The sequence below is a fragment of the Nestor notabilis genome, unplaced genomic scaffold (genome assembly GCF_000696875.1).
Source record: "Nestor notabilis isolate BGI_N333 unplaced genomic scaffold, ASM69687v1 scaffold13625, whole genome shotgun sequence".
Lineage (NCBI taxonomy): Eukaryota > Metazoa > Chordata > Aves > Psittaciformes > Psittacidae > Nestor > Nestor notabilis.
The window spans coordinates 19488-46519 of NW_009930698.1; the positions used below are offsets into that span (position 1 = coordinate 19488).

The 27032-nt window shown below is 38.8% G+C and overlaps 1 protein-coding gene across 1 annotated transcript in view; it reads left to right on the plus strand.

Annotated features, from left to right (window-relative positions):
- LOC104406527 (myocardial zonula adherens protein-like) overlaps positions 1-26786 on the plus strand; it is a gene marked incomplete at its 5' end in the record, with an annotated part of 40353 nt that extends 13567 nt beyond the window's left edge. Inside the window, 9 exons of the mRNA XM_010015525.1 lie at positions 1573-1686; positions 2528-2680; positions 5429-5554; positions 6379-6507; positions 9101-9186; positions 12223-12328; positions 24676-24759; positions 25190-25290; positions 26687-26786. Coding sequence (XP_010013827.1) covers positions 1573-1686; positions 2528-2680; positions 5429-5554; positions 6379-6507; positions 9101-9186; positions 12223-12328; positions 24676-24759; positions 25190-25290; positions 26687-26786 — 999 coding nt within the window. The remainder of the gene's footprint in view (positions 1-1572; positions 1687-2527; positions 2681-5428; positions 5555-6378; positions 6508-9100; positions 9187-12222; positions 12329-24675; positions 24760-25189; positions 25291-26686) is intronic.
- Between the last annotated feature and the right edge of the window lie 246 nt (positions 26787-27032).

A 27032-nucleotide genomic window follows, 5' to 3' on the forward strand; every position in this document is an offset into this window, starting at 1 on the left:
CACAAAAAATCACCCTAAATTGAGAGGAGGAGGAGGAAGAGAAAATTTCATTTCTGTAAACTGTCAGGTAATCTTAATGATGCCAGCAAGGCGAGTCTCCCACCCAGCATGCACACAGGCAAATGCTGATACAGGTGAAGTTTTGTTGTCTTTGCTGCTGATTCTTACCGAACAGTTCGTGGTGTATATATCACAGTGGTGATACCCGGCACTTCCAGATCTTTCTGTCAGACCAGTAAAAATCCTACATGAGTCTGAACATCTCTCTTAATTAAGGGTTTCTGACCAGCTCTGACAGAATCTGCAGCAAATTAGTTCTGCAGCAAATTAGCAGTTTATGAAGTACTCCTTCTGACATAAATAGCACATTGTGAGATGCTCTCCCCCTTACTTAATACTTCAGACTGCCTGTAAGAAAGCACAAGCGCTGTTCCACCTAATAATATATGGGAGGGGGTTTTTTGATTGTTTTTAGGTTTACATGACTGCCATCTTTCATGCTATTTGGGGATCCTGTTTAAATAATCTATATACTCTGCTTCAGCTTTGAATCACTATGCTTTTCTCGCATCAATTTCCAGGACTACTTTTTGTTCATAAAGTTTGTTTGCAATTTGTACTTCCAATATACTGCCCTGGGCAGTATGCTTCTTATCTCATAGCTTTCTTAATCCATCCAAAGCATTTCTGCTTTTGTTTGTTTGTTTTTACAGAAGCACATGTTCGTATAGGGTTAACAGTAACTGCTTGGCTTCTGCTCCTTATGCTGATCTAATCTGTGTATGACTTGGTTACTAAACATTCATTGTTCTCCATATCAGTCCCCAGTGTTCTTATGTTTTTATCAAGAAACAAATCTGGTCCATCCAAGAATGCAAGGTGGGCTGGCCTCCATTAGTAACAATTTGTTTCTCTTTATTGGATTTTTGATAATTACTTCCACAGTTTGGGTTTTGATCTCTTAAATGATGTCAGTTTGTGCCTTTCATCCCTAACCCCCCTCCAGTTTTTAAGCGTGTGTGTGTTTGTACACAACAGAAGATGACATTTTCACACAACAAAGCTCTCTGGTGACTTCTCCTACCTTCTTCCTATTGTTTCATCCTTAAGTCTTCTTGATGTTACTTCTTTGCAGACCTGATTAGTCAGTTCCTTCTTAATTAAGGCTATTCCACACTTCACCCAAGCCTTTCTAGACTTCCTCATTTCTTGCATTATTCTGCTTTTCACTTTGTGACTTCTTAAAATCTGCCCGCTCTGTGTACATAAGCTTTCTGAGTAACCATCTGCTAAATATCCTCTTGTCCTTCTTAAAAAGAACAGCTTTTACAGCAATTACAGACTAGCGATAAACATAGATACTCATGCCTTATTTCTGTTAGAGTATTTGGATGCTAAGTTCTGTTTGTTTGTTTCTGAGGTGCAAGAATATGGTTTGAGGCCTGTATATTTTAAGCATCCTAGTACTGTGAAAATTAACCATGGGGTCTTTCTGTTATGTAGCTCCCTTTGAAAGAATAGGTAAACTTGATCATTATTTTATATAATTTTTATTTTTTTTTTCCTGCTCAGGTGACAAATGCTCATCAGGAATCCTTAGAGAATCATGTGCGAGTGCAGGCTGCAGCCTTAGATAGCTTTAGTGAAATGAACAGCTCCTTGACATCAGCATCAATAGACTTGCAGGTACATTTTAATAGCTGTTTCACAGCTGACAACTGCCTTTTCTGACATGGATTTAAAAGCATAGATAAAACATGGATGACAAATCTAGATTCTAACACTAAACAAGCCCATAAAGTACTGTCTTGGCTATCTAAGGCAGCTAATTTAGGAAGCAAAGACAAAAAAAAAAGAATAATAATTCCAACACCTGTGTTTTTAAAAACCTATTAAAAATAGTGTACAATAAAGAGTTGCTGATCTGCAGCAGAGTAACGTCAATAGGCATGTCTCTATGAAATACCTACGGTGAAAATGTGATTTGTTTTGTGTTGTGCAAAACAAATTCATCTCCTGTCTGATCCCTGCCTTCACTGGTTAACAGATATGGAAGTGGCCTGTTTGAATGCTAAACACTTGTGAGAATTTACATACCTGTGAAATGCAGGGGGAGGGAGAAGGTGGGAATGAATTTTCTGTGTTAAAGACTGAAAGGTATCTGAGCTGAACAACTTAATATTCCTAGTCTAATGGATTTAATATATATAATATGGCCCTTGGAGAGAAGAAAGGAAGATTGCTGGGAGTAGCATTCATACTGAAATATATCCATGCTCCTTGGGTTTTTTTTTTTCTTACAGTTTTCCAGGACTTGATTTCACTAAGCATGTTCCTCATGGAAACATCTCCTAGTAAATAAAATACAACTAGAGCTATAATTTTAAATGTTAAAACATGCAAAATTGTTCCCACTGCATTGATACATCAAGAAACTAAATGTTCTGTCTGTTCCATAATCTCTTGGCTGTATTAGTTCACCAAATTATTTGTGATTTTTAATATATGGTTTGCCTCTTTCCTCTAGAAAACCCTAGTTGACGTTACGTTGGAGAACACTGATATAAGGGAACAAATAAGGAATTTAAAACATACGCATGAACAATCTATGGAAAAGCTGAGAGAGAAGCAAAAGCAACTGGAAACAGCACAAATTGAAAATCAGCTACTGAAATTAAAGGTGTGGTATATAAACTCCCCTAAAAATATTGCACAGTAAGGGCATTAGAAGTATGTGAAATGAATTCCTATGTCTTACTTGTAAAGCGTTCTTCGTTCTTCATGCCCTCAGCATTCCCTAGAGCTGACATATTCCTGTGAATCAATACTGTTTTCATAACAAAGAATCTCAGCTGGCAGCTGTCAGTCTTTCCATAGCATAGGATTATCAGTCAGGGATGTTGGCAGGTGAAAATTCAAACCATAAAGTAGTTATTAGTGTCCATTGCTGTAAGAAAAGGTGTTTTATAACTCTACATGGTGCTATATGAATTTCTTCATGATGAATTTCTTAGGTATTGCACAATTTTTACTAGGTAGTCTGTTAAGTCTTATGAGCATGTGGTCCATAGATATATGCTGTAACAGCAAGTGTCTTGGAAAGAGAATTAAGCTATTCCTTTCAGAGAAATGCATGGGAATAAAATGCAAACTGCAAGGTTTTACATACCGGATAGCTTGACCGTTTTCTCCCCTCATCTGCCAAATGTAATCCTTTAATCTCATTTTAAAAAAATCAAACCAAAACCCAACAAAACAAAAGCAAAACCAAAAGCAAAACCAAAAGCAACAACAACCAAGCAAGCAAAAAACCTTCTGGAAACCTTTATCTCTTTTAAATTGCTCAACATAGACTAATTTGGATATAGGACTATATCAGGATTTGACACTGAAATTAAGGTGACTGCTGGTTTATTAATGTTTAATGTTTTCAGAGAAGATGTTTCTTTTTGGCTCTCTAGTGACTTGCATTCATGCTTAGTGATGAATGGTTAAAAGTGAAAAATGTGTTTTGGCTCCTAAGGGCAGAGAACCACAGGTTAAGTCCAAGTTCAACTGAATACCTGAGGATTTGTTTCTCTTTGAGCATGTCAAGGTCTGCAGAATATATGCCCTGCTTTAATGAGGAAAAACTTTAAATTTTGCCCTCAAGGTTGCAGTTTTATTACAGAGTTAGTGGATAAAGTACTTCATTGCTGTCTTTGAAAGTTAAACATAAAATTGCCAAGACATCTGATATTTAATTCCAGGGATGAATGTAAGAGGATGGTTTGGAATCTGGGGGTTTAGCAGTTGAAAAGCAGTAACTACCATATGCTGTGATTCTTTTCTGGGTAGGAGAACACACCCATGTATCTTATTAAGGATCTTTGGTTTATTCATACAAGCATAACAATCACTGCGGTTGGAGACGCTGCGTAAGAGTCCTATAACACATGCCCTGATGTGTCTACCTTTTTATGCTTGTTTTTACTCTCCTCATTGCCCAAGCTATAAGCAAAGGCATGACGGAGAGACAGTGCCAAAGGTCATATTCCAGTTCAGTATATCTTAAGGACTCTGGGTTTTCACTCTTGGCTTTTTCTGAATGATATGATTATTTCAGGCTTCTTGAAATGTGGAAGGTTGCATGTTGTACTGAGAACTAACTCCACTCCCTCTTGCAAGGTGCAGGTTGCTACCATTGCACCAGTGTTGGTCGAGGTGAGATGCCAAAGGGGGCAACCGCAGTACAAGTAATGCTCTTCAGAGCTCAGTCTCTTTTCACGATGACATACACTGTTGTTATCATACAAGGTAGTAAAATAGCTTGTTCCCACCATGCAAGGTAAACACAGGGATTTAATAAATCTTTCAGTCCTTGAAATGGAAAACCAAGAAAATGAAAAACCCAGGAACAAGCAAACAAACAAACACACAGACCCAAACCCACCCCCTAAAAAAAACCCAACAACACCAAACCCCTAAGCATCAGAACCAGGTATTTTAAAGTTGTGTGAACTGTAGTGATCAGCCCAGAGCACTTTATTCTTCTCCCACATGACAGTGTATTCCTTCTCTTCCTGACATTTTTTGTAGGACCCACAGCATTTCACTATAATCTTGTCTGATTTATAGCACCTCCAGTAAAAGAACTAAGTCCTGGAGTAGCTATTTTATTGATGCTTACAGAGTAGATGGGTTTAAGCTATGAATATCCTATCTGGTGTTTAATCACTGAGGGTGTGGTTCAGTGTTTTCAGCCAACAGAAGGGGGAAATCCTGTCTCTGAATTACCATTCCTGCCCTCTTCCCTAGTAGATTCTGGTAGTAAAGTTTCTGGTCATGTGGTTAGAAATTAACCCTTCCACACCCCTGAGAATATTAAGTCTGGTTGTTCCCTGATCTGCTTTTGTTCATGGGCACCCCAGTTCTTGTGCCTACACGAAGAGCAGTATGTGAAAAAGCACGGGAGAGGAGGGAGCATACAACAGTGTCTTCTACTTAAAAAGACATGCTTAAGTCCAGCGTGAAGTAATTACTGCTTTGAGGTTCATGATTATTTAGAAACAAGAGTCGAGTCTAGACCATATCTAATCTATGCTTCTGTAAAATGGGGTGAGACAATTATCTTTTCAATGGGGAAACAAACCAAGTGATTTGCAGTCTGTTATGGAAGGGCTTAGAAATGAGTCATAGCCTGGTCTTGGATAAGCAATGATTAGTTAAATTCAGACAATCTGAAACTTGATGAAATGGTAACTTCTGCAAATTCAAATTACTTGTGTTGTAAGTGGTCTTGATGCAAATGAAAATCTGCTTCAGCATGTTAAATTTATAACAAGGTGGAGCTGAAGTTCAAAGTGTTACTCTCACATCATGTGAACTTCACTCCTCCTGCTGCCAGCAGTGCTGTACTTTCTGACAGGTCAACTTTCTCCTCTCATAGGTGGAATCATCGCAGGAAGCCAATGCTGAAGTCATGAGAGAGATGACAAGAAAGCTGTACAGTCAGTATGAGGAAAAAATGCGAGAAGAGGAGCAGAAACATAAAGCTGAAAAAGAAATCCTCCTAGTATGTACAACCAGTCTGTAAGAGTGGTGCTTAGCTTGGGTGTTTCTGAATCACTTCATAGTCCAGAGCTGACGTGTGTTCCTTCCCTCCTGTCTCTGTGAACTAGTCATGCCAAGGTTATTAAGCTTTCCAAGCTTTTGTGGTTGAAGAGCTAAGAAAACAATGTGTTCAAACACAGTAACAGTAATGATAGTGTAGATTTCAAAATTTGAAATGGAGTAAGTTGGGTTTTTTTGACTTCTAATTGTCTCTAAAAAAAAATAAATAAAGAAAATGTCCAATTTTAGTGGTAGTTTAAGAAGAGAGGGAACAACTTAACTGAATGCTACTGGAGGAAGAACTCTTCCTGTCCCCTGGTTTCCTTCCACTCCCAAGTAAAACCTTTCTATGAGCAGTTAGTCATTGCATTTTTCTAACAGATAAAGATAGATAATGATGGAAACTGAAGGTAGATTCCTCAGTCTCTTGATACTGATATTGGTTTATATGTAAGGAAAGTACAAAGCTGAATGTAGCAGACTTTGGTGTCTAAAATGCTATCTTCTGCAGCAGCATATTTTTCTTATGCTGTTACTTCATGGCATCCTCAGAAGGGAAAACAAATATCTAAGAAATGGGTAAAAGTTTTTCTCAGATTTTCACAACGATGCTTTATATATGCACTTCAAAGTGCCCCAGATCTTTTGTTCTATACAATTCACCTTTAGGGTCCCAACTTTTCCAGACTTCTGGGCAAATACAGTGAAAAGCTTTGAGCTCTGCTTGAAAGCTATTAGCCTGGCTCTATGGGATGTTAATGTGGCTGTAAATGTTCTTATTTGAAGGAGGAAACGAATCGGCTTCTGAAGGCTATTGAAGAGGCAAATAAGAAGATGCAGGTTACAGAAACAAGCATACAGGAAAAAGACCAGAGAATTGGTGAGCTGGACCGGCTGATTGAACGCATGGAAGAGGTATGGGAGTTAGTCAATTGCCGGCTTTATAGGAAATACAGAAGTGCATGGAGGAAATTAGATTCTTTTTTCCCTTTCCCTTTTCTGCTGCTCAGTACCCTGCTCAGTGACATACCATGTATCCATATAAGTAAATGGACCTAGCCTACCATGAAGACAGTATGATTAAGTGGTTCTTCTATCTTTGTAGTGGTCTTTATAGTCAGGGCTGCCTAAAGTGTCAAAATTTATTTATTAAATTAACCATTAATTTTAAATAAAGAGTTTCAAAAGACCATTCAGTCTTCCTTCAGCGTGCAAGGTCTCCTAAGCGTAATGATTTGAAGTCTCTTAGAAATGCTGTTGGTAGGTTCACGGAGTGCATGGAGTTTTGCATGGGGATGGATGAGGAACTGACTGAGAGCATAACTTGGGGTTGTTGATTGATGAGAAGCTCAACGTGACCCAGCAGTGTGTGCTTGCAGCCCAGAAACCTACCATGTCCTGGGCTGCATCAAAAGGAGCATGACCAGCAGGTTGAGGGATTCTATCCCTCTGCTCCACTCTCGTGAGACCCCACCTGGGGTACTGTCAGCTTTGGAACCCCAACACAAGAGGGGTGTGAACCTGCTTGGGCGAGTCCAGAGGAGACCACAAGAATGATCAAAGGGCTGGAGCACCTTTCCTGTGAAGACAGGCTGAGAGAATTGGGCTTGTTCAGCCTGGAGAAGAGGATGCTCCGGGCAGGCCTTAGAGCAGGTTTCCAGTACTGAATCTTGATCTGATCTTTAAGGTCCTTTCCAAGCCAAACAGTTATGATTCTATGACTGATTAAAATGTAGTTTAGTTAGGAATAGATATTTCTATTTAGCTATTTATAGTCCTGATTGGAATTGTATCTCCAAATTTCCCCACATGGGGATGAAATGCTAAACTGAAATCTTCACACTAAAGTGTCTTGAGGATTTTTTTTGTTGGTATCTAGCAGCAACTTAATCTTCCATGCTGATATCTACCTTATTTAGATTATAGCTCAGAATAATTTGAGGAAAGAATTAAAAAATCATTTTTACTGCCTTTTAATCCAAAACTTAGGTTCTTTTTTTCCTGCTAAAATTAAAAAACATTTAATTCTTCTTCTTCCTGGCTAAATATTCCCTACCAAACTGTAACTGAGAGCAAGTTTTTGACAATTTAATTTTAAAGCTCTGAAAGGAGAAAAGCTTTGAGACATTTGCCTCTTGTGACACAAGTGTGATAGTTCTGTAAAGCTAGTTGTAGCACTTTCTGCATTGCTGCTTTGTATTTCCTTATTTCCCTTCTCTTTTATGGGCTATGCTCCAGGGCAAAACTCAGACTAGTCATCAAATTATTATTATTTTAATGTATTCTTAAGCCTAAGAGTATCAAAGGGCCTTTCTTTGCACAGTATACCACATCTGAATCTCATTGTTGAACCTTTTCAGATACCAGAAAAAACTTTATATCTTCTGTCTCCGACAGTTATGGTGAAATTTCCTTAGTTTTCTGGTATCATTCATAACCTAATGAATGTTCCTGTTTAGTCCTCAGACTGAATAGTGTCACTCTAGACAGTATAAGAGCATCCCTTCCAGAAGACTCCAGTGCTGTTGGATGTACTTTGGCATTTCTCATTTCATTCAATAGCAGTCATCTCATTATCTTTAAAGATCTGTGCTTTGCTATCTAAAATACAGAAGCAGAGAGCATTCTAGTAAGTGAAAGGAATATGGTCTTCTGTTCTTACAAGTGAAGTGTTTTTTCACTGGCTTTAACTTAGTATAATAAATATTTGTTACTAAGAAATAGGTTTTTATAAGCCTGTCTTGTTGACTTTACTGGTTAGTCTAATGTGCATTTGTATTGAGCCCCTTTAATGCTTGCAAATCTATTAGCAGAACTAGTGATTATACTGAGAAATCATTCAGCTTAATATGTCCCTTTAGCAGCTCCATTAACTTAATCTGGGCTTCTGCCTATAACTTGAATTTTGCAGTGAATAAAAGATTGCAGTATAGTTCTTAAGTACAGATGAGTTTCTTCACATTGGTTATTTAATTTGCTTTTATTTGGCCCATACTTGCAGAATAAAACTGAATGCCTCTTAAATTCCCATTAAAGTGTACAGCAGACCTCTCTGTTAGTTTGTGTTGACTCAGTCCCCAAAGCCTCACAGATTTTTCACAGGTGCTGTGCTGGTGGACACCTGAAAATTAAACAGGAATATTTTGGGGAAGAAAATAGAGCAATGCCTTTAATCTCAGCCTTGGATTGAGAGATCCTTTTGGAGGGATAACTTGGAAAATTTTACATTTATGTAGTTAAAGATTGTGATGACTCATCTTTGTATTCAAAAAACTCAGTTTCAAGTACAACTGTACATCTTCGAATAGGAAATTGGAACCTCTGATCTGATTTCCATGCATAGCTGGGAATTTGATTTTATTATGCATCCTGTGCTTCTTCATGAATTTTGTTTAATCAGTTTCTATTTTAATTTCACAAATGATCTTTTGAATTGCAATGAAATATGCTTTCTGAAGCCTTTATGTTTTGACACACGGAGAACTGAAGGATAACATTTCTTGTGTAGGAACGTCACCAGCTGCAAAAACAACTGGAACTAAATGAAATGCAAATATCTGGAGCAAAATCTGAAAACAACTCCGACAGTGAAAGGTGAGATATGTTTTTGTCTGTGAAACTTCTAGTATTGCTGAGAAACTTTAGGGGTTGGTTGATTCGTTTTTGGAGACACCTGAATTTTATTTTATCTGCCTTTAAAATTGCAGTCTGGTAGGGATTGTCCATCTGAGTGTAAGTTTATTTACACGTAAAATATCAAGGGGATTAATTTTTGCAACAAAACCCCCACTTTAATGCATCTTTCTTGAAAAGTTGTTTGCAAACATGCAGAGTACATGTTAGATTTTTAGACACAAGTTTGTATCTAAAATACAAATACTAAACACAAGTTTGGTGTATTTGTGGATTGTATTTTTCTTAAATCTGTAATCACAAATTCAGCACAGTGTGATCCTGACTATGAATGCTTTCATTATCTCCTTCTAGACTGCCCAACACAGTTTTAAAAGAAAAGACATTCTGTATCCTCTATTAAGTTGCAGGACATCCTCTTTGGAAAGATGAACTCTTGGAGAGCAACAGTTTTGGATGTAACTGCCAGAGGTGTCTTTTTTTTTTTTTTGTAAAAGAGGGAAAGCAGGGAATATATTTAAGGCTTGGAGGGGCTGGTCTACACGTGGTGCATATGCACATGAACAACATGAAAGTGTGGAAGAAATCTGTCACGTAGCATCACAGAGAAGAAATAAACTACAAAGTTATTTGGGTAAAGTGAGGGCAATGTTACTGGCAGTGAGTCCTCTGTGAATGGTTGTTCTCGAAAGCATGAAGCTTAGAAGAAAGATCTAGTAGTGTGGGGGCACCTGGATGTGCTGTTTCTGCCCACAGATGGCTTGTGCATCCATTACTATTTCTTTGAGACTGACAGAGCATCATGACCGGGCAAAAGAAAGCTTCGAGCAAAGCCAAAGGCAGAGTTTCAAGGGAAATCTGTCCAGCACTGAAAAAGCATAACTGCCATTTGAGTGAAAATTGCATCTGCCATTTAAAAGTTTATATGACACTACTTGAGTGGGTAAAGACGAACTGTAAGCAGAGACTGCAAAATTGTTCTTGATAACAACTTGTGTTTCTGTGGCACCAGAAATAAAGTTTTAACGTTTTGGCATCCCACTGTTCTTTAGGAAGCATACCGTAAAAGGAGGTCCTTGACGAGAGCATGTCACTGCCTAGTTGTATTGATCTGTGACCAGCTTATCTGGTTTCAGGGTAATAACAGCTTTTCACAGCAGCCTGTTAAAATAATAATTTAAAGTGAGCAGATATTGCATACAACATACAATATGGAGATGAAAGATAATTGCTTTCTTCCTTTGCCTCTGGATAACAGATACTCTTCTCGCTTCAGTGAATCCTGCCCTGTCCACTCAGCATGTAAAGTTATGCTGCAGTATAAAGAGTAAAGGCAGTTTTCAGACAAGAATTCATGCAATGCAAGGATGCACAGCATTGCAATCTGTGCAATGCTGAAGTTCTTAAATGCTCTTTGTGGGTTTGCACCTGACCAGGCACTTGAGCTCCACCTGAGGAAGGACCTCTGTTACATTGCTCCATTGCTATCAGTGCTTAAAATTCTGACTCTTTCAGTGAGAGCCCAAATATGTGTCACAGTTGCAATCAAAATGTAAACCGTGGTTTTGTGAGACCTTAACATGCAGGATTGAAAAACCTGCAGCAATGCCTTGATTTTTTTGAATCCTTGTCGAAGTGCTGCAGTTATGGTTCTGCAGGGTACTTCACTGCTAATAGAGACTCTTTCTGGGGGGAAACAGCTTACAATCCAGTCATGCACTGAAATCTTGTCATACAGTTTGCCATCTGCTGCTTTGCCTTCGAATGATTGTTCTATTTGCAGCTTCAACAGTTTCTTCTGCTGTGCACAGACCAAGATGAAAAGAGCCTTTTTGGTTTTGATTCCCCTCCTCCACTTCTCAAATTCTGCCCAGTCCTCCACCTAGGAGTACAAAAGTTTACTTTGTAAGCAATTGCTTTCTTTGAAAAATTGCAAGAATTGTACATTCAGATAAAAATGGAGGCTCCCGTGGCCAACATGCCCAAAACTTACTAAAAGATTTCCCTCCTGTGTCTTTGTGTATTCTAAAACTACTTTTCTGGTAAGCTGTCAAACCAGCTTGTGTCAGGAGTTCTGGGGGTCTTTAGTTTCTGTGTTAAACAGATTTGAAGAAATGCAGAATCTATCTAAAGAGTCATTCATACAAACTTAAAACATTCACCACACTTCCTGCTGTTGATGAGTTAATACTACTCCAGTTAGTATTCTGCTACTGTTGGCAACCGTGCCAAATCCTTGACTGTAGTGGGAGAATTCTGAATCCTGTAGTGGGAGAGCTTTGAAAAGGAAGCCAGCAGATGTGCTTCCTGGCTTTTAGTTAGTATGCATTTCCGAAAAGATTGCAGGTGATAATAACTCAAGATAAATTTCTTTCAATGATTTGCAGCAACAGGACAAGGGGTGATGGGTTTAAAATTAAACAGGGAAGTTTACATTAGATATAAGGAAGAAGTTCCTCACAGTGGGGGTGGTGAGGCACTGGAACAGGTTGCCCAAGGAAGTTGTGAATGCTTCATCCCTGGCAGTGTTCAAGGCCAGGTTGCACAGAGCCTTGGGCAAACACGGTCTAGCGTGAGGCATCCCTGCCCATGGCACGGGGTTGGAACTAGATGATGTTAAGGTCCTTTCCAACCCAAACTATTCTGTGATTCTGTGATAAAGATCTAGTTATGTAAATGCTTTTCACTTCAAGGAAAACCAGACATCTTAAGGAGATGAGCTTTAGTCACACTGTTTAAGTGTCAGCACTTCAGGCTCTGAATAAGCATGCCAGTATGTGAGACAAAGGTGGGTTAACTTGGGTGGAGACAGCACTTCGGCTAAAAGACTACCATTAAAATGTACTTTGGACAAACCGACATCTGTCAGCAGAATATGACTTGCCTACTCCTTGACCTGGTCTTCCTGATTTATGGTGGGGTTTTGGAGCTTGTTCTTGTTTTGCTTATATTGCATAGATTTCCACTCATATGCTTAATTCTTCCACGTTTTGCTAGATCACAGCATTTGGAGGAGGTAGCAGCTAGCCTAAGAGAGCGAATCAAACATCTGGATGATATGGTCCACTGCCAACAGAAGAAAGTCAAGCACATGGTTGAGGAGGTGAGATCCAGTAAAACAATTCTGAGCCTTTTGGGGGGACACTGTACATAATCCAAAGAGAGCTTTGCTCTGTGTGCAATTTCCTTATGCCACCTTAGTTGCAAACACAATGAAAGATGAGCTAGTGAAGCAGAAAGCCTAGGTGAAAGCAGGTTAATCCAGTGACTGTGGTTCATATACGGTGATCTTTAGGCTGACTCTAATTCTGGAAGTTCTTATGGTAGCCCAGGAAATACACGTACAAGTTGCAACTTAAGTTGAAGCATGCAGAAGGTAACTGCAGAAACAGTGCAGACTGGTCATTAAGGGTTTCCTTCCTGTACAGACATAGAAGGCAAAAACTGCCTTTTTTTTTTTCAATTATTTTTCTTTTTTCAGTGTGGTTCCTCACAGAAATACCCAGGCAAACAGTTTTTCACCACCCATCTTTTTTACCCTAGTTTGGGACATCATTTGAACTGATAAAATTTCCTGTAAAACTTTAAATGGCTATCTGCTGGAAAGCAGCTTTAAGTTACACACTACCTACATGCTAATAACCTGTTCAGCAGTCAGAAGGCTGTGATTGCAAACACTTGTGTTTCTCCAAGTGAATGAAAGAATGACATGGGAAATAGGTAAATGAAGTTTAAATTGGAGCTTTACAAAGCAGACTGACAGCACTATTACACAAGCCTTGCTATTGCGCAGAGGATAGGCATTCATGAAATAGCTTTTATTTGTATTTGGACATCACACATTCACAAAATCAAATGTTTGGAAATCATTCTAACCTAAGGCATTCTTTCTGCATTCACAATGTGCTACAATAGAATTTCTGATTAGACGTGGTGTTTTTCCATTTTCATCAAGGTGGAATTTATATATATATATATATATGTTTACCTCTATCTCTTCTGGTTTATAAGATTCTGATATAGTCCTGCTGTATGACCCTGATGTGTGATACTAAGTGTCTTTTATGCAGAGGGATGCAGAAGTACCTCTTTGCATTAGATTTCTTCTGTCATCAGCGTAGACTAGCACAAAGGTTTTGTTCTTAGTTCAGCTTGGCATTTTCACTGTTTTCAAACATCACAGCAGGTGGTCGAAAACTGAGCCAACACTCTTTATATTCTATTCTATTAAGAAAAACATCTTCAATCTAATAATCCAATCCATCGAATTCATGGAGTATGGGAACAATTATTTAATGTGTTTTGTATATCTGTAAGACGACCATCATATTATCAGGGGTTTTTTGTTCTAATCTAAAGTTCTAAAAGACTTGTCTCTTTGTGATACATGTGGCAACCCAAATGATTCTAGTAATATGAAATAATAATAATAACTGGCCCAAACTTTATACAAGTAGTAGCTTGCTGATTCCTTTTAGTCTATCTCTGCTGGTCCCTTCATATACACAGAAAGCCCTTCCAGATCTTTTTTTTACCCTGTTTAACAAGTAGAATGTGACTAACTTATTATTTAGCTGTCTCAGTATTACTTAGCTTGAGGTCTGCCTACCTTCTTCTCAAAATCAATTAAATACCTGTACAAATCCTTCACTGCCATGTAGCCACCACTTTTGCTCTCTCCTTTAGTCCTTGTGTGTGTCAGCTTTTCTTTTAATTCCATCTCCTTGAGAACTGCATGAACACCTGTAGCTACATCTTTATGATGTAACTAAAGTTACTGAGTCTAATTAAAGACTCCAGTAACAGAAGTTTGATCATGTCAGATGGTACTAAATAAAATGGCACTTAATGTTTTTTGTGCTATCCATGGGTTGTGTTTGTACTGTGTTTGAGGAAATACCTAAGATACAGTTGGCATGCATTATTTTAAACTGGACTCTTTTCATTAAAGGTCTAAAAATAGCAAGTTTAATAGTACAGAGGAAGGTAACTGTCCACCTGGGGGGAAGACTGAAAGCACTGCAGATGTTTGTGCCCTGAGCTATCCATGCATGTGGTATTTTTCATGATTTTGTGCTCTTATTTGAGTAAGCATTAGAAAATTATTTTTAGGCTCACTTTAAGCAACACTTGCTAACTATGCCATAGAAGCTGAGAAATCAGCAATGAAAATGCTTCTTAAAAGGCAGGCTCTTGAAAAGGAATGCTGTCTGAAGAGTCTGTACTGGAGTTATGGTAAAAACTAATGAGCAACAGCACTAAATACACTTTCTAGAGCAAATAGGAAAGGTTATGCAATTGTGCTACTATTTAACTCCCAGAAAGTATGTTCATCAGGGTACTTATGAGCACAAATGCCCTTTACTTAAATTTAACCAAATGCAGAATGTAACAGATAGGAATATCTATAAAAGTGTCATGGAAACCTACAATGTTACTCATTATTGAATACTTTCATGGCTGGTGTCTGTAAAATAACATTCCATTTTAGGGTTTATGAGGGCATTATAATGATCAGTAACTTGCATTTAAATGATGTAATTGAGAAAGAATGATCGAAGCAGCTAGAAAGCCTGCTTTCTGAAACACTTAGTGCCTCCGCTGCATGAGAACATACTGATAAGAGGCTAACATGGGAGACTCAGAAGAGAAGTGGAAAGAAAGTAGTCAAAATTATCAGCATGTTGTGTTAGATGCTGAAAAAAGGTACTGTATGAACTAAGTGAGAAGGATGGCTAAGCCTAGGCTTGCTTGACTACAGGATGAGCTTTATTTAGTATTAATCTTGGTATATTTGGACAGAGACCTCAAGTATGAGGGGTTTATTCTTTCAGTGTAAGCCACATAAACAACAGGTTTATGCTGTTACCATGTCCAGTTTATAGAAAGTGCAGCTAAAGAAATGATGAATCATTTCAGTGGGGTGCTGAACAAAAAGATATGCTGCTTCAAACTCATACGGAGAACTGTCAGAGTTGAACAAGTGCCGAGATGAGTATGCTGGCTGAAAAATCACAAAATAGGTGCTCTTCAGACATTTTTAGGGAAAGATGATGGATCATTGGCAAGTGACAGATGCAGGGCATTCTGTAAAAGAAAAGCAAGCAATGAGGACGAAGTGAAAGAGAAACTTTATAGTGGAGTTTCGTGATGCAGTAGGCAGCTCTAACACCTTCAGTGCTCTTTGATGGCATTTAAAAATGTGTTAGGAGGCTGTGGTCAGTCCTAATCTAGGCATGCATGAAAGGGGATGCTGGCAGAGAAGCACCAAACGTAGGAGGCTGTGGAGGAAAAGAGTATTAAATCCTCCTTTTTTTAGGACCCATCTTGCTGGTACTGAATGCAGTAGATGTGTGACCTACAGAATTGAACCCAGGCACAATTCCATGTGCTTATACTCCTCAGTGACGAAATAATTTCCTTCTAATTTTTTTTATCTGAAAAGTCCTTCCATCTCAGGCATTAATAGAACATTTTCCAACCTGACCTAGTCAGACCAGACATAAATTAAATAGGAGCATGGAAAAGAACTTTCAGAAAAAAATAAATGGAAGAAATGAAATGGAAGTTTGCTGGACTCAGTAACTTTCGACATCACTGTGTGTGAGATCCCATGCACACCCATTTTTCAGCTTCATAGGGATTCTCTGCTGTGAGAGCCAAGATCACAGCCCATTAGAACACCAGCTGAGCAGAAAATTATCCTACATAGTCTTAAAGCCTCATGTTCTCGTTAGAGATTGCAGATGATTTAAGGCTGACAGATTTATCCCTGCTTTGAACTTGTTTGTTAAGTAAACCTATTTGTTCTTGGGTTAGTGCAGTACATTTTATATGAAGTGCAGGACTGCATTTGGCAGGTGTGTAGAAAGCCAGCCCTTTTCTCGTACTATTCGTACATAGCAGGCTTTCAAAAAAGCTGCCTCAAAAGACAGACAGATGGCCAGAGTGGGTCATCCAGAGCCCAGTGCTGAAATCAGTGAACTTTAATAGGTACGGGGTTTTTTTTCAGCTCTTGCCTTTGCAGCCCTCTTAAAGCACGGCTGGGCAGAGGGAGCCTTTCACAGCCAATCCAGGGAAAAGCTAGTTCGATCAGAGGAAAAATCTGCAGGCAGACTCTCAGCCTGAAAGGTGGAACTGTGCTAATTTCAGGCCCTTCCACTACAGAGTTTCCAATGCAGAGACAGAATTGGGCAGGCAGAGGCAGGCACAGAGGTGCAATGGGAGGGCAGGGGACACTGTTACCACATTGTTTCTTGCAGGGACGAAATTGCTTTTGTTCTGTGAGAGTGGTGAAAGCTTGTCTTTTGAGTTATCTATTTGATATGGTCAATCAGTTTATCTGTCTGTGCCGGTGTAGGAGATGGGAGAGAGTTTAGTTTGATATAAAGCTAAAAGTCTTCAAAAGAAATACAAACCATTGATTTTAAATCAGCAATGAATGTTTTTTCTGTCTTTATCTCAATTTCAAACCTGGAGAGATTTCAGAGAGCTTTAATTTTGAGATTTGTGCAATTGACATTGAAATGCATTGGAGTTTCATGGCACAATAAGCTTATTTTATATGTAATATTGTTTCATTGTTGAGAAGCAGGAGAGGGAAGGAAATAAGCATTTACATTTTGTAAGCAAGGTGAGTGGGTTGATGCAGATACAGGGAGCTGTTCTAAAGGGGCCTGAGAAGAGAAAAGGATATTTGATTCCATGCCAAGAAATTATCTACAGAACTCAGATGTCACATGAAATTCCCCTAACTACTGAATTGAACTGTCTCTAGGTCATGGCCCATGAGCTGTTCTCCAGCTTTAGTCTGAGATTCGTTGGATAATAAATGGTGACCAAACACCAGGGAGAAGTTGTGTCCTGTTCTGTTGTAGAAGACACTTGCATGAAGGACAAAATGCTAACGAGCAAATGATATCCCAGATACTGAAGATACTTTGTATTATGCAAGTGGGGAATAAAGAAGAAATTTTCCCACCAGAGACTTAATAACCAGCTGAAAATTTCTGCATCAAGATACTCCAACTCCAGATACCCAACAAAATATTCCAGTTTTAATATGGAAACACAGTTTCAATTTTAGGTCAAGTAAAAGAAGCCGCACAGAAGCATAAGGGACGAGAAGATGGAATTACCAGCCACAGACAGATGCCATTTTTTTATTAGCCAAAATCTGCATGCATAGTACCTACAGTAAAAACCAAAACAACAACAAAACACACAACAGCAAATGTAGAAAGAGAAACCCATCTTGGGAGCTGGGAGGAAGAAGATAAATGGCAGAACATAAATAACTCACCACCCCCCCAGTTCAAGTGTTTGGCACGCCTCAGTGGACTTGAGCAATGCAGTATGTTGCTTATCTTTTGGCAGAAGTAGAATCACTGCTGGTGTTTGGTGAGACTGCTTATACATGCATAGCATCAGCTCTTTCAGCTGGGAATTGCCTGGCCAAGTCATTAATTAGAAAACTTGCACATTACTAAGGTAGCCCTTAATAAAGTGGGTTGAACTGTTAGACAATGTGCCAATGTTTATAACTCATTAGGGCATCTAGGCCCTGTGGGCCTGCTTTAGCAATAGATGTACATCAAAGACTGGTGTAATGGGTTCATACAGCTCGTTAGTTTAGGAAGGTCTCTAAGTTGGTGCATTAACTTAAATCAATCAGTTGTTACTTTTCCTTTAAATACAATATGAGTATTAAAACAACAAAAAAAAAGTATTAAGGGACTCAAGTGATTTAAGGAGACTTAAAAGGCGAAGGTGCTCATTCCTATTAAGTGTACTGTGTTCCCTGAAAAAATTCTCAACACTCTTGTCTTGCCTCTGAGAATTACTACTTAAGGTCCAGTGAAATATTAGACTGAGAAAAATCTAGTTCTCCTTGTACAGCAATTATCTGTGAGAGTTCAGGCTGATGTTGCAATGTGTTGCCTGTCTTGTTTTGTGTCATATAGTATGTGTTTGTCCTGTGTTTAGTTATATTTATGACCAGTTTGTTAATGTCTCCATCAGTGTTACAGGTGTCCGATCCATTAATGGTAGACGAGCAAGGAAAATGCACAATACTTGAATAATATGTAATAAATATATTAACAGTCATGTTCCGACAAGTATTTTGAACTAATGGATGATAATAATATCAAGCGGTAATTGTTGACTGAGTTTATCTAACAGCTGAATCTGTTCCAATCCAATAGATCACTGTATATTTCAAGCCTCCAGAACTGTGTCTGAGCACTCAGAATAAAGTTTGCTATTTCAGACTTTTTTTATAAAGGCTGTACAACTGGACACAGCTTGAATTTTCTCTTAAGATGCTTTTTCCTTCTGCTTGAATAGCTTTGTAATTTTTTTGACTTCCCTTCTAATATCACTACTCACATCTCCAACATTTCTTTAGGGACTCGCAGTCTAAGTCTCGCAGTTCTCCTCTTGGCTGTTCTTCTTAGATATTCTATCTGTGAGACCAATATAATGACTTGTACATCTAGCTTTCCATCTTATTGAAGCAAACTTTAGTTGATTGGTGGAACGAGAGAAATTCAGAAGTGCAGTGCTTCCTAGAAAGTCCATCATGATCATTTTTTTGGTGTTTGAGGAGAGGAATTGGAGAGACTATTAAGGTGTAGTAGTGAGAAAGAAACAGATTTTCTTTGATAGGATGAGCAAGAAGAATTGAATTTTCTGGGAGCTGCTGCAAGATAAAGTAACGATCTGGAACTTGAGGGAGTTTGAGAGAAATGACCTCTGAAAAAGATTGCAGAAGGAGGCAAAAGCATAGAGGTGATACCAGTAATAGGACTGAATCAAGGAGAAGAAAGCTTGAAAAGGAGTGCTGTGGTCATATTAGCCCTGAGCTAGTGGATAAATTCAGGATGATCACATTGCCTGTGGGGCCTTATGTGCTGATTCAGATCATTAGAAATTGCAGTGGGCATGTGAAAGGCAAGCTACACACCCAACACAATCTGCAGGGAACTTCATGGATCCAGCTGTGATGGGGAGAGATCAGGTGTCCTTCCTGTGTCTGATAGCCACATACCAGGGATGGAAGTGGGTGGCTGAAGGGCTTAGCTCACATGCGCCCTGCTGCATTGGCCTGTCACCAGGCACAGAGATCCTGAGCAGTGTGTACGTGCTGAGTGACTGAGCCAGAGTTCGTTTCTCCTGTTTGCTACAGCACTGGGGGAATGCTTCCCAGCCCCTGGGGTGGCCTAAGAGCACGGATGCTCCTCAGTCACTGACAGACCAGATAAATTACGCACAGTAGCTTGGGCCTTGTAGCTCTTCCCTTCCCAGTTTTGGAATAATCAAACGTGTCCCAACAGGAGAAGGGAAAGCAGGAGCAATGAATACGGTGGGGTGGGCGAGGTAAGAGATAATGAAGTGATGGGGAAAAGGGTGATGGTATGGACCAGGGTTGCTAAATTCACATTTCTATTGTTAGCAGAACTGTTTTGAAATGAGTGGGTCAAAACAATGGTGAATCTGAGAGGGTAGTTGTGCAGAAGCCAGATCTGAGAGAAAGTTCCTGAGCTGGCAGCGACCTGAAATGCTCAAGTCTAAAGATTCAGCAAGGTTGAGGTGGATTATAGGCCTTGGTTATTGAGCAAAGAAGATGCAGGAGCATCTTGGTGATAGTTTAGTCCTGGAGTCAGTCCAGAAGTGGCTGAGATCCAAGAGTCAGTCTGTGGAAGTTGAGAGTCTTTGATTTGCGTGCATTTGTTTCTGACCCTAGACTATTCTGGCCACCACTTGGGACCTCAGTTCAGTGTTGTGTTTTACCTATCTTGCTTCTCCTCTCCTTCTCCTTACCTTTTATTCAACCAAAAGGCAAAATCTATTGCTCTGTCAATTGCTAGTTGTTCTCTTGCTTTATGCGACTCCTTGAAACAAAGACACTCTCAAGACTTGGGTTTGTCCAGTACAGGTTTATGGCACTGTAAGCATTATCATCTGATTTTAGTTTGCCATAACTAACATTTTTATGGAAAAATAAAAATTACATTAACTGGGGAGGCATGAATTTTATTTCTGAAGTGCTTTTACCCAATATCAGCATTATGACACAGTGTTCCTGTTATATTCCTCTCTTAAAGGAAAGCACCACTTTTGCTTTTGCAATGTGACTTACAACTTACATGTATTGATTTAGGGTTGCATTTTATTTAGTATATTTAATGCAGTAATATAGTAATATATAATCCCCTAAAGTTATTCCTGTTTTTCCTGGTTTCCTGTGACATATCCCTTCAAGGGTTAATCAGTTCACTCCTGGTGCTAATGGCATAAGATGATGTGTACTCAAGTGCATATTCAGTAAATAAACTTTTTTGTAGTGAACTGCTCTGGTGGGACGTGTCATCTGTCAGGCATGTGGGTAGGTTTGAAGGTGTGTCTTAACTTTGGAAGTTGATTCAGACCTTGAACTGCAGCAGCTGCTGAGATAACTAGTTGCCCATGTGTCTGGGGGCGCAGCATTCTGTATGAGGTAACACAGGTGCCCTGCTACGTTCTGGCCCTGCTTTACTTCTGCAAGAGCCTCAAAAGGTAGCTCTGTTGCACCTGGGGAGCAGGGACTGCAGGGCTTTTTTCCTGGTGCTGAATCAGCCTCTAATTTTAGCCACTGCTGGATTTCCCCTGGACTGTGTTTGGTCTGTCTGGCTGTGTCTTTGAGGTCATAATGTTCTGAAGATCCACTGAAAAGTTTCATGTAAGTTACCCAATTCACAGCCTTGCATCTGTAATCTGCGTGGTCTAATCATTCCATTCTGGTCTACTGCTAGACTAAGGCTTTGTGCGTGTGATGATACAGTGACACATTGTCTCTTCTCCGCACTGTGGAAGAGAAGGAATGTTTTAAAATTCTGGCATGATTCTTCAGAGGGACAGAGCAGATTGATGTAACGGGTTCTGACAGGTACTGTGTAAACACGTTAAAAACAGGCAGGGAGCACTGCTGTGCGCGGTCAGCCTGCAAGTCCTTGGAGGGTTCTCACTGAGAATAAAAAGGAGCTTGGGTTTGTGTTTGGGAAGGGGAGGAAGTTGTTTGTCAAGGCCTTTCTCCTTGTATTTTCTGTTAGATTTTTAGGTGTCCATGCTCATTTTTGTCTTCAGAATATTGGAGTTAAGATAACTTAAAAACATTCTTACAGAGTTTGTGTCTCCGTAGCCAATGTGAAGAATAAAAAATGAAAGTTTAACTTGCACTAAATCTATTTGTACATAATACTGGTAAACATTATGGGTACTGACACAATTTATTTCGTGTCTTGGAGCCTTTGTATCATAGAGTGAATATAGCCTAAGGTAAATGGCTACAAAACACAAGAGCTTGGTCTTGCTTTTGGATAACTGATAATTAGATCGCTTATTTGGAAACAGAATTTTTTTGTGTTTGAGGTAAGAACAATATTAGGCAGATGATGAGGTATATTATCTGCAATAACAAGGATGGATATCTGTCAGGGCAAACCCCTCCCTTGATCACATAGCTGTGCTTTGTTTGCTTCAGTCGTCCTTGTGTCACTCTGATTACTGGTGTTAAGATTATTTCCTTCTATAGAAACAGTAGAACAGAGTATTAAGAGAAGACCCACTTGAAAGTCCTAGAAGAACAGTTTATCTTTTATGAAGCAGAATTTCTTGGTGGGACTGAAGCTGTTGAACCAGTGAAGATAAAACTGACTTCATTTAGTCATAATATTAAACAAAGTTGTAATTAAGTATGGAGATCAAAATATGTTTGATGATATTCTGAAAATGCTACAGGCTCCGTGGTTTGTGATGTGAAAACTGAAATGATAATAGCTTTAGATGACATGAAGAGTTTCTACATGCACTTGAAAGAAGAAGAAAAAACCCTGATTTTGAGGAAAATGGATGATGACAGCACTCATATTCTGAAACCGTTCCACTGACAACACTGTATTCTAGCATTTCAAGTAATAACTTGTCATTGTGTCAAATGAGAGGTGGTAACTGAAGATCATGGTAACTAAATTAGAGTCAAGTTAGTTTTATAACTCTTTTTTTCTTTGGTTTAATTTATGCAAGTGTTTTGCTTCATTTTTTTCAGAGTTCTATCAGTTTTGTTTGAAATGTTTTATAACATCTACCACTAAATTTTTGGGAGGGTGATAGTACTACTGTTGTTTTGATTATTGTACCTTTGAGTATTTAATCATTCTCCTTTAGCAGGATGTGAGTATCTCTACTAATCATTGTTTCCAGACATGTTGAAAAGTTTGTTAGTTTTGAATGGGTTTGTTAATTTCTTTCACAATATTGATTTTAAGATAGACAGTTAAAAAGTGGCTGGTGAAATGGTCTTTCTTGCTTAACAGTGTGACATAATGACTGCCAGGAAAGTCATGTATTCTGAGCTTTCCTTGATTTCAGTTTGGCTGTTCTACAAAATGAATTCACTTCAGTAAAAGTCCGCTGAATTTTCACTTAACGTGAAGCTTTACAGAAAATACTTACTTGGTTTTTTATTATGCACAGGTATTTTTATAGTTTTCTTGTGATAAAAAAGCTACAGGCCTAGATCTGCTGATTTGGGTTTTTGTTATTTTCTTGTTGGGGTTCTCCCCCCCCACACTGTTGGCAGATTGCCCCAAAATGTGAAGGAATATGCAGGACATACACTTTTCTAGTGCTGTAGTGGCAGAGTGAGTATCTTTCTTTCCTCATCTAACATAGTTTTAAAGGATGCTCTTTTTTATATATACAGTAGTGAAGACTTAACTAAAAGCAGTGTATGGCAGACTCTGGCATTCCATTTGTGATGTGGAATGTCCATTTATGAGCTTTACTTCTGATTTTGCTTTCAGGCTTAAGATCAGAAACTTTTTATATCTTTAATTTACTTCAATGAATTGTGGAGGTGACTGCCCTACATAATGCACTGTTTGGTAAAGCAGAAGTTGTTGGTTGGGCTGGCACAGAGCAGGGAGAGGGATTTAGCTAATGATGTTGCAGTACCTCAGCTAAGAGATATATTCCCGTGGATTTAATAGGGGGAAAACAGGGGTTTGATTTTTATATCGTCTGACCTGGAATGGCTTGTTCAAGAAAGCTGCATTTAAATTTAACTGAAAAGATTACTGACCTGACACCATTTAGCTGTAGAACAGGAGTTGCATGAGCACAGAACACAGTGAGAATTCCATCTTTTCCCAGTTCCTGCTTGCACACATACGTGATGGAGAATCCCATTTCTCTCTCAAACTGATTTTTCAGTGCACTTCTAATGATTCTGCTTAGAAACACTTTTCACACTGCTTTCTGCGTCTGAAGTAGACTCACTACAAATACAGGAAGCACCTTGTCCTCTGTGGTTGTAAAGTGGTGTGTGTCTACAGCTTCCTATGCGTAATAACCTGAACTGCCTCCTGGGAAGCAGTAACAAAGTTGTTATTTAGCTGTTAGTTTGGTTTGCTCCTTTTGTGAGTCGCTATTTTAGTGGGTGCAGTCAGCAGGGGTTGAGAGACAATAACAAGTGACTTCGCCTTCGGTCCAAGGGGAAAATGCAGTTTGTTTGCACAAAATGCTATTGTCTCCTAAATGTGGTCAGCTGGAAGGAACTGAGCTCTGTGCCCATCAACAGGTCTCTTAGTCTATTGCTGATGACAGTATGAACCTCACACAGCAAATCTTTCTTTAAGCAAAGGGTTCAGAAGAACAGAAAAGGAAGTCTGTGACTTTAGGAGTTTTAGAAAGCCATTCCCACAAAGTCAGAACAGCTCTGGGCCAACAGGAAGGAACTAGTATGAAATACCAGTTTCTCTGGGTATGTGCCTTTCCCTGCTCGTGCTGGTAGCAGGGAAGGATTTAATGCAAAAGTTCTTGTATGGCTCTATGACAAGGAGAAATCCCAGAACGTGAGGAAGATTGTATTTTGTTCCATACAGAACAGTACGGAGATGGAATGCTTCTGATGCAGCTAACTTTATTTTACTTTTCATGAACATTTGTAAATAACTTCTTCCATTCCCCAGGTATGAACTGAAAATGCAGTTTTTCTCAAGGAGCCTGGTATGCCAGGAAATAAAAGAACAAATAAGACCTTCGAGAAACTAGCAAATGTGCAATGTATTTTTGGGTGTAGTTAAAACTGACTAAAGCAAAGGCCTTTGAATCAAAGATGGAGTTTTCTCTAGTGTGCTTGGATATATGGCAATGTTTATGTTTCCATTCTTCTTCCAAAAAATACAAATTCTTAAAAGCCATGTTAGTATACTGTATCATCTTTAGATAAATGATCCTATTTGTATGGGATGATAGCTAATCCATTCGTTAGTTTGTAAATATGAATAGGTATTCAGTTCTTGCTGAACAATAAAATTAAACATATTTTCTTCCTATAGTATCTATGTCTTGTTCCTGCTCTCCCCGTCCCCATTAGACTAAATGTCTTTGGTTTATTTTTCTTCATAGATTGAAATGCTAAGGAAGAAAGTGAAAGAAAAGGAATTATTCATAGTACAGCTTTTAGAAAAAATCTCTTTCTTAGAATGTGAGGTAAAGTATTAACTTTTACATTTATATTATTGTGATAGTTTTATGAAACCAAATAAAATTTGGGCTAATGTCATCTGATGTTACATGGATGCATATCTACTATACGTATTTGCTGTTCTTCAGTATGGAAATCAAACTTAGGACACCAGTAACATGAAGAATGTATGTAATGCAGTGTCTCAATAGTCAGGCTAAGTTTCTTACCATAAAATTTTATAACAGTTGTTATAACAATTACTCAAAATAGAAGCTACTGAATAAAACTGTTGGTTTAGTTTATATTTTTTCCCAGAATTAAGGATTCCTTTTTCTCAATAAATACTTTTACATTATTTAATGTGGATTAAGCCAATGTGCAGTTTTATTTCCTTGTTTAATTAGCACAATATAAATAAAATAACCATATGAAATGAAAACTACTGTTTTCCAGAATAAAGAATTACAAGATAAGCTGGACTACTTAATGGAAAACCAACCAAAGACCAATATAGAAACCAGAGATACTGGTGTAGGATGTGATCTTCCATACAGGTATTGACTTTTTCTGCTTGTTCATAGGAAAGTTCTTCATAATCTCCCTTATAGGTGCTGTATTAGTAAACCATTGTGCTAAACTGTTAGAGTGGATTGTGGAGGTTTACAAAATTTTCCTGTTTAAAAGAGTACATCTACTAGGTGTAGGGTACTTCAGTGACTTACGCAAACCCTTGGGGAGTACTTATATACACTGACGTGATTTAAGCAGGGAGTAAAAGAAGTCAAGAGATATGACTTTGTGAAATATGGGAAATATTGACAAATTGTGTCATCTGGCAGCACAGAAGAAGACAATGGACAACTCTACCCTGAGGCTGGTTAATGCTGGCTTCATGCATGCTTTATTATTTGTGTTCCGGGAGATGCATCCAGGACCATTTTCAAGGGCAGGTAACACCAACAGTAACAGTTTAGGGCTGCAGCAATTTCTTGGAGATATCCTAGCCCTAGGTGGCAGACTGTCAAGTAAAGAGTGTGGCAACATTACCCCTTCTGCACTGGGGTGGTTGTCTCTGATCTGTAGTGGCCAGTGGCTCTGTAGCCTTGGCTTCTCCTCTCCTTTCTCTGCCCTGAACACTGCAACAGGGTTGCACTAAGCCCTGGGAGCAAGGCTATGGACTTGCACTTGAATTTTCCCCCTGTGGAAGGGGGAAAACAGAAACCAAAATAATAAGGTGAGAAGGACCATTGCACATTATTTTTACAACCAACAAGTAACTTGTTCATCTTAACTGCCCTGCGAACTAAATCATTTAGTTTGAGCAATGGAAATTAGCAAATGAAATCAGCAAGCTGCAATACAAGCTAAAATTTCCTTCCCAGTTAATAAATACTCTCATTTCAGTGTTCAGCCTAGAGCATATTTTAATGGCATGAGTTTTGAAACTTCAAAACCAGTGTTTTTCACTTAGGGTACCAACAGAAAGCTCTCTTTGTTGTCCTCTCTGGGGCCCCTCTGTATGTAACTGCAGCCCCTACTTACCTGGTATTTTTCCTGGTTTTGAGATTTACGTAGAAATTTGCCTCTGTGCAGTTCAGATTTTATGGAATCACTCTTCCAAATTAATTGTGTTCTTAAATGTAATATTGCTGTCTTTATTGCTACAGGATCTTTAGTCCTAGTAACTGTATTGCTGGACATTCCAGTAAGAGCTGCAGCAGATGTCTGCCTGTAAACTCAGTATCTGGTTTTTATCAAATGTTCTTTGTGGCAATAGAGAAAAGAAGTATGGAACATACCAAATACTCTGAATAGTTTAAATTTAGCCTGTCGATATCAATAATGAGGCACAAGTTCATTGCCATGGCATTTCCAGTCTAGCTGTCTGATACTCTGACATAACTCTGGCTTAACTCTGTAAGCTTTTTGTTGTCTCCTTAACAGTTCAAGTACTGAGAATGGAAGATCTCCTGAAAGCGCAAGGCCGGTGAGGACATACACCCCATTCAAGAGAGTGCTGGAGTTTAGCACAAAGAACAGTACATCTTGAGCATTCAAGTCTTTCACTGCTTTCTAAATACAAGCAAATACCTTGCGCCTTTGCAGCTTGATTAGATAAATTTTTATCAAGTCATAGAGAAGAACAGCAGCATGGAGTCTTGCTAAATTTATCCTGAAAGCAGCTTTTTAGTAACTTCCTGTCTGAAGTTACTATGGACATTAACTGTGGAGGGGATGTGAAAGAGGTGGAATGAGTGAAACAGCAGTCAATATTGCTTCTTTAGAAGCTGGATAG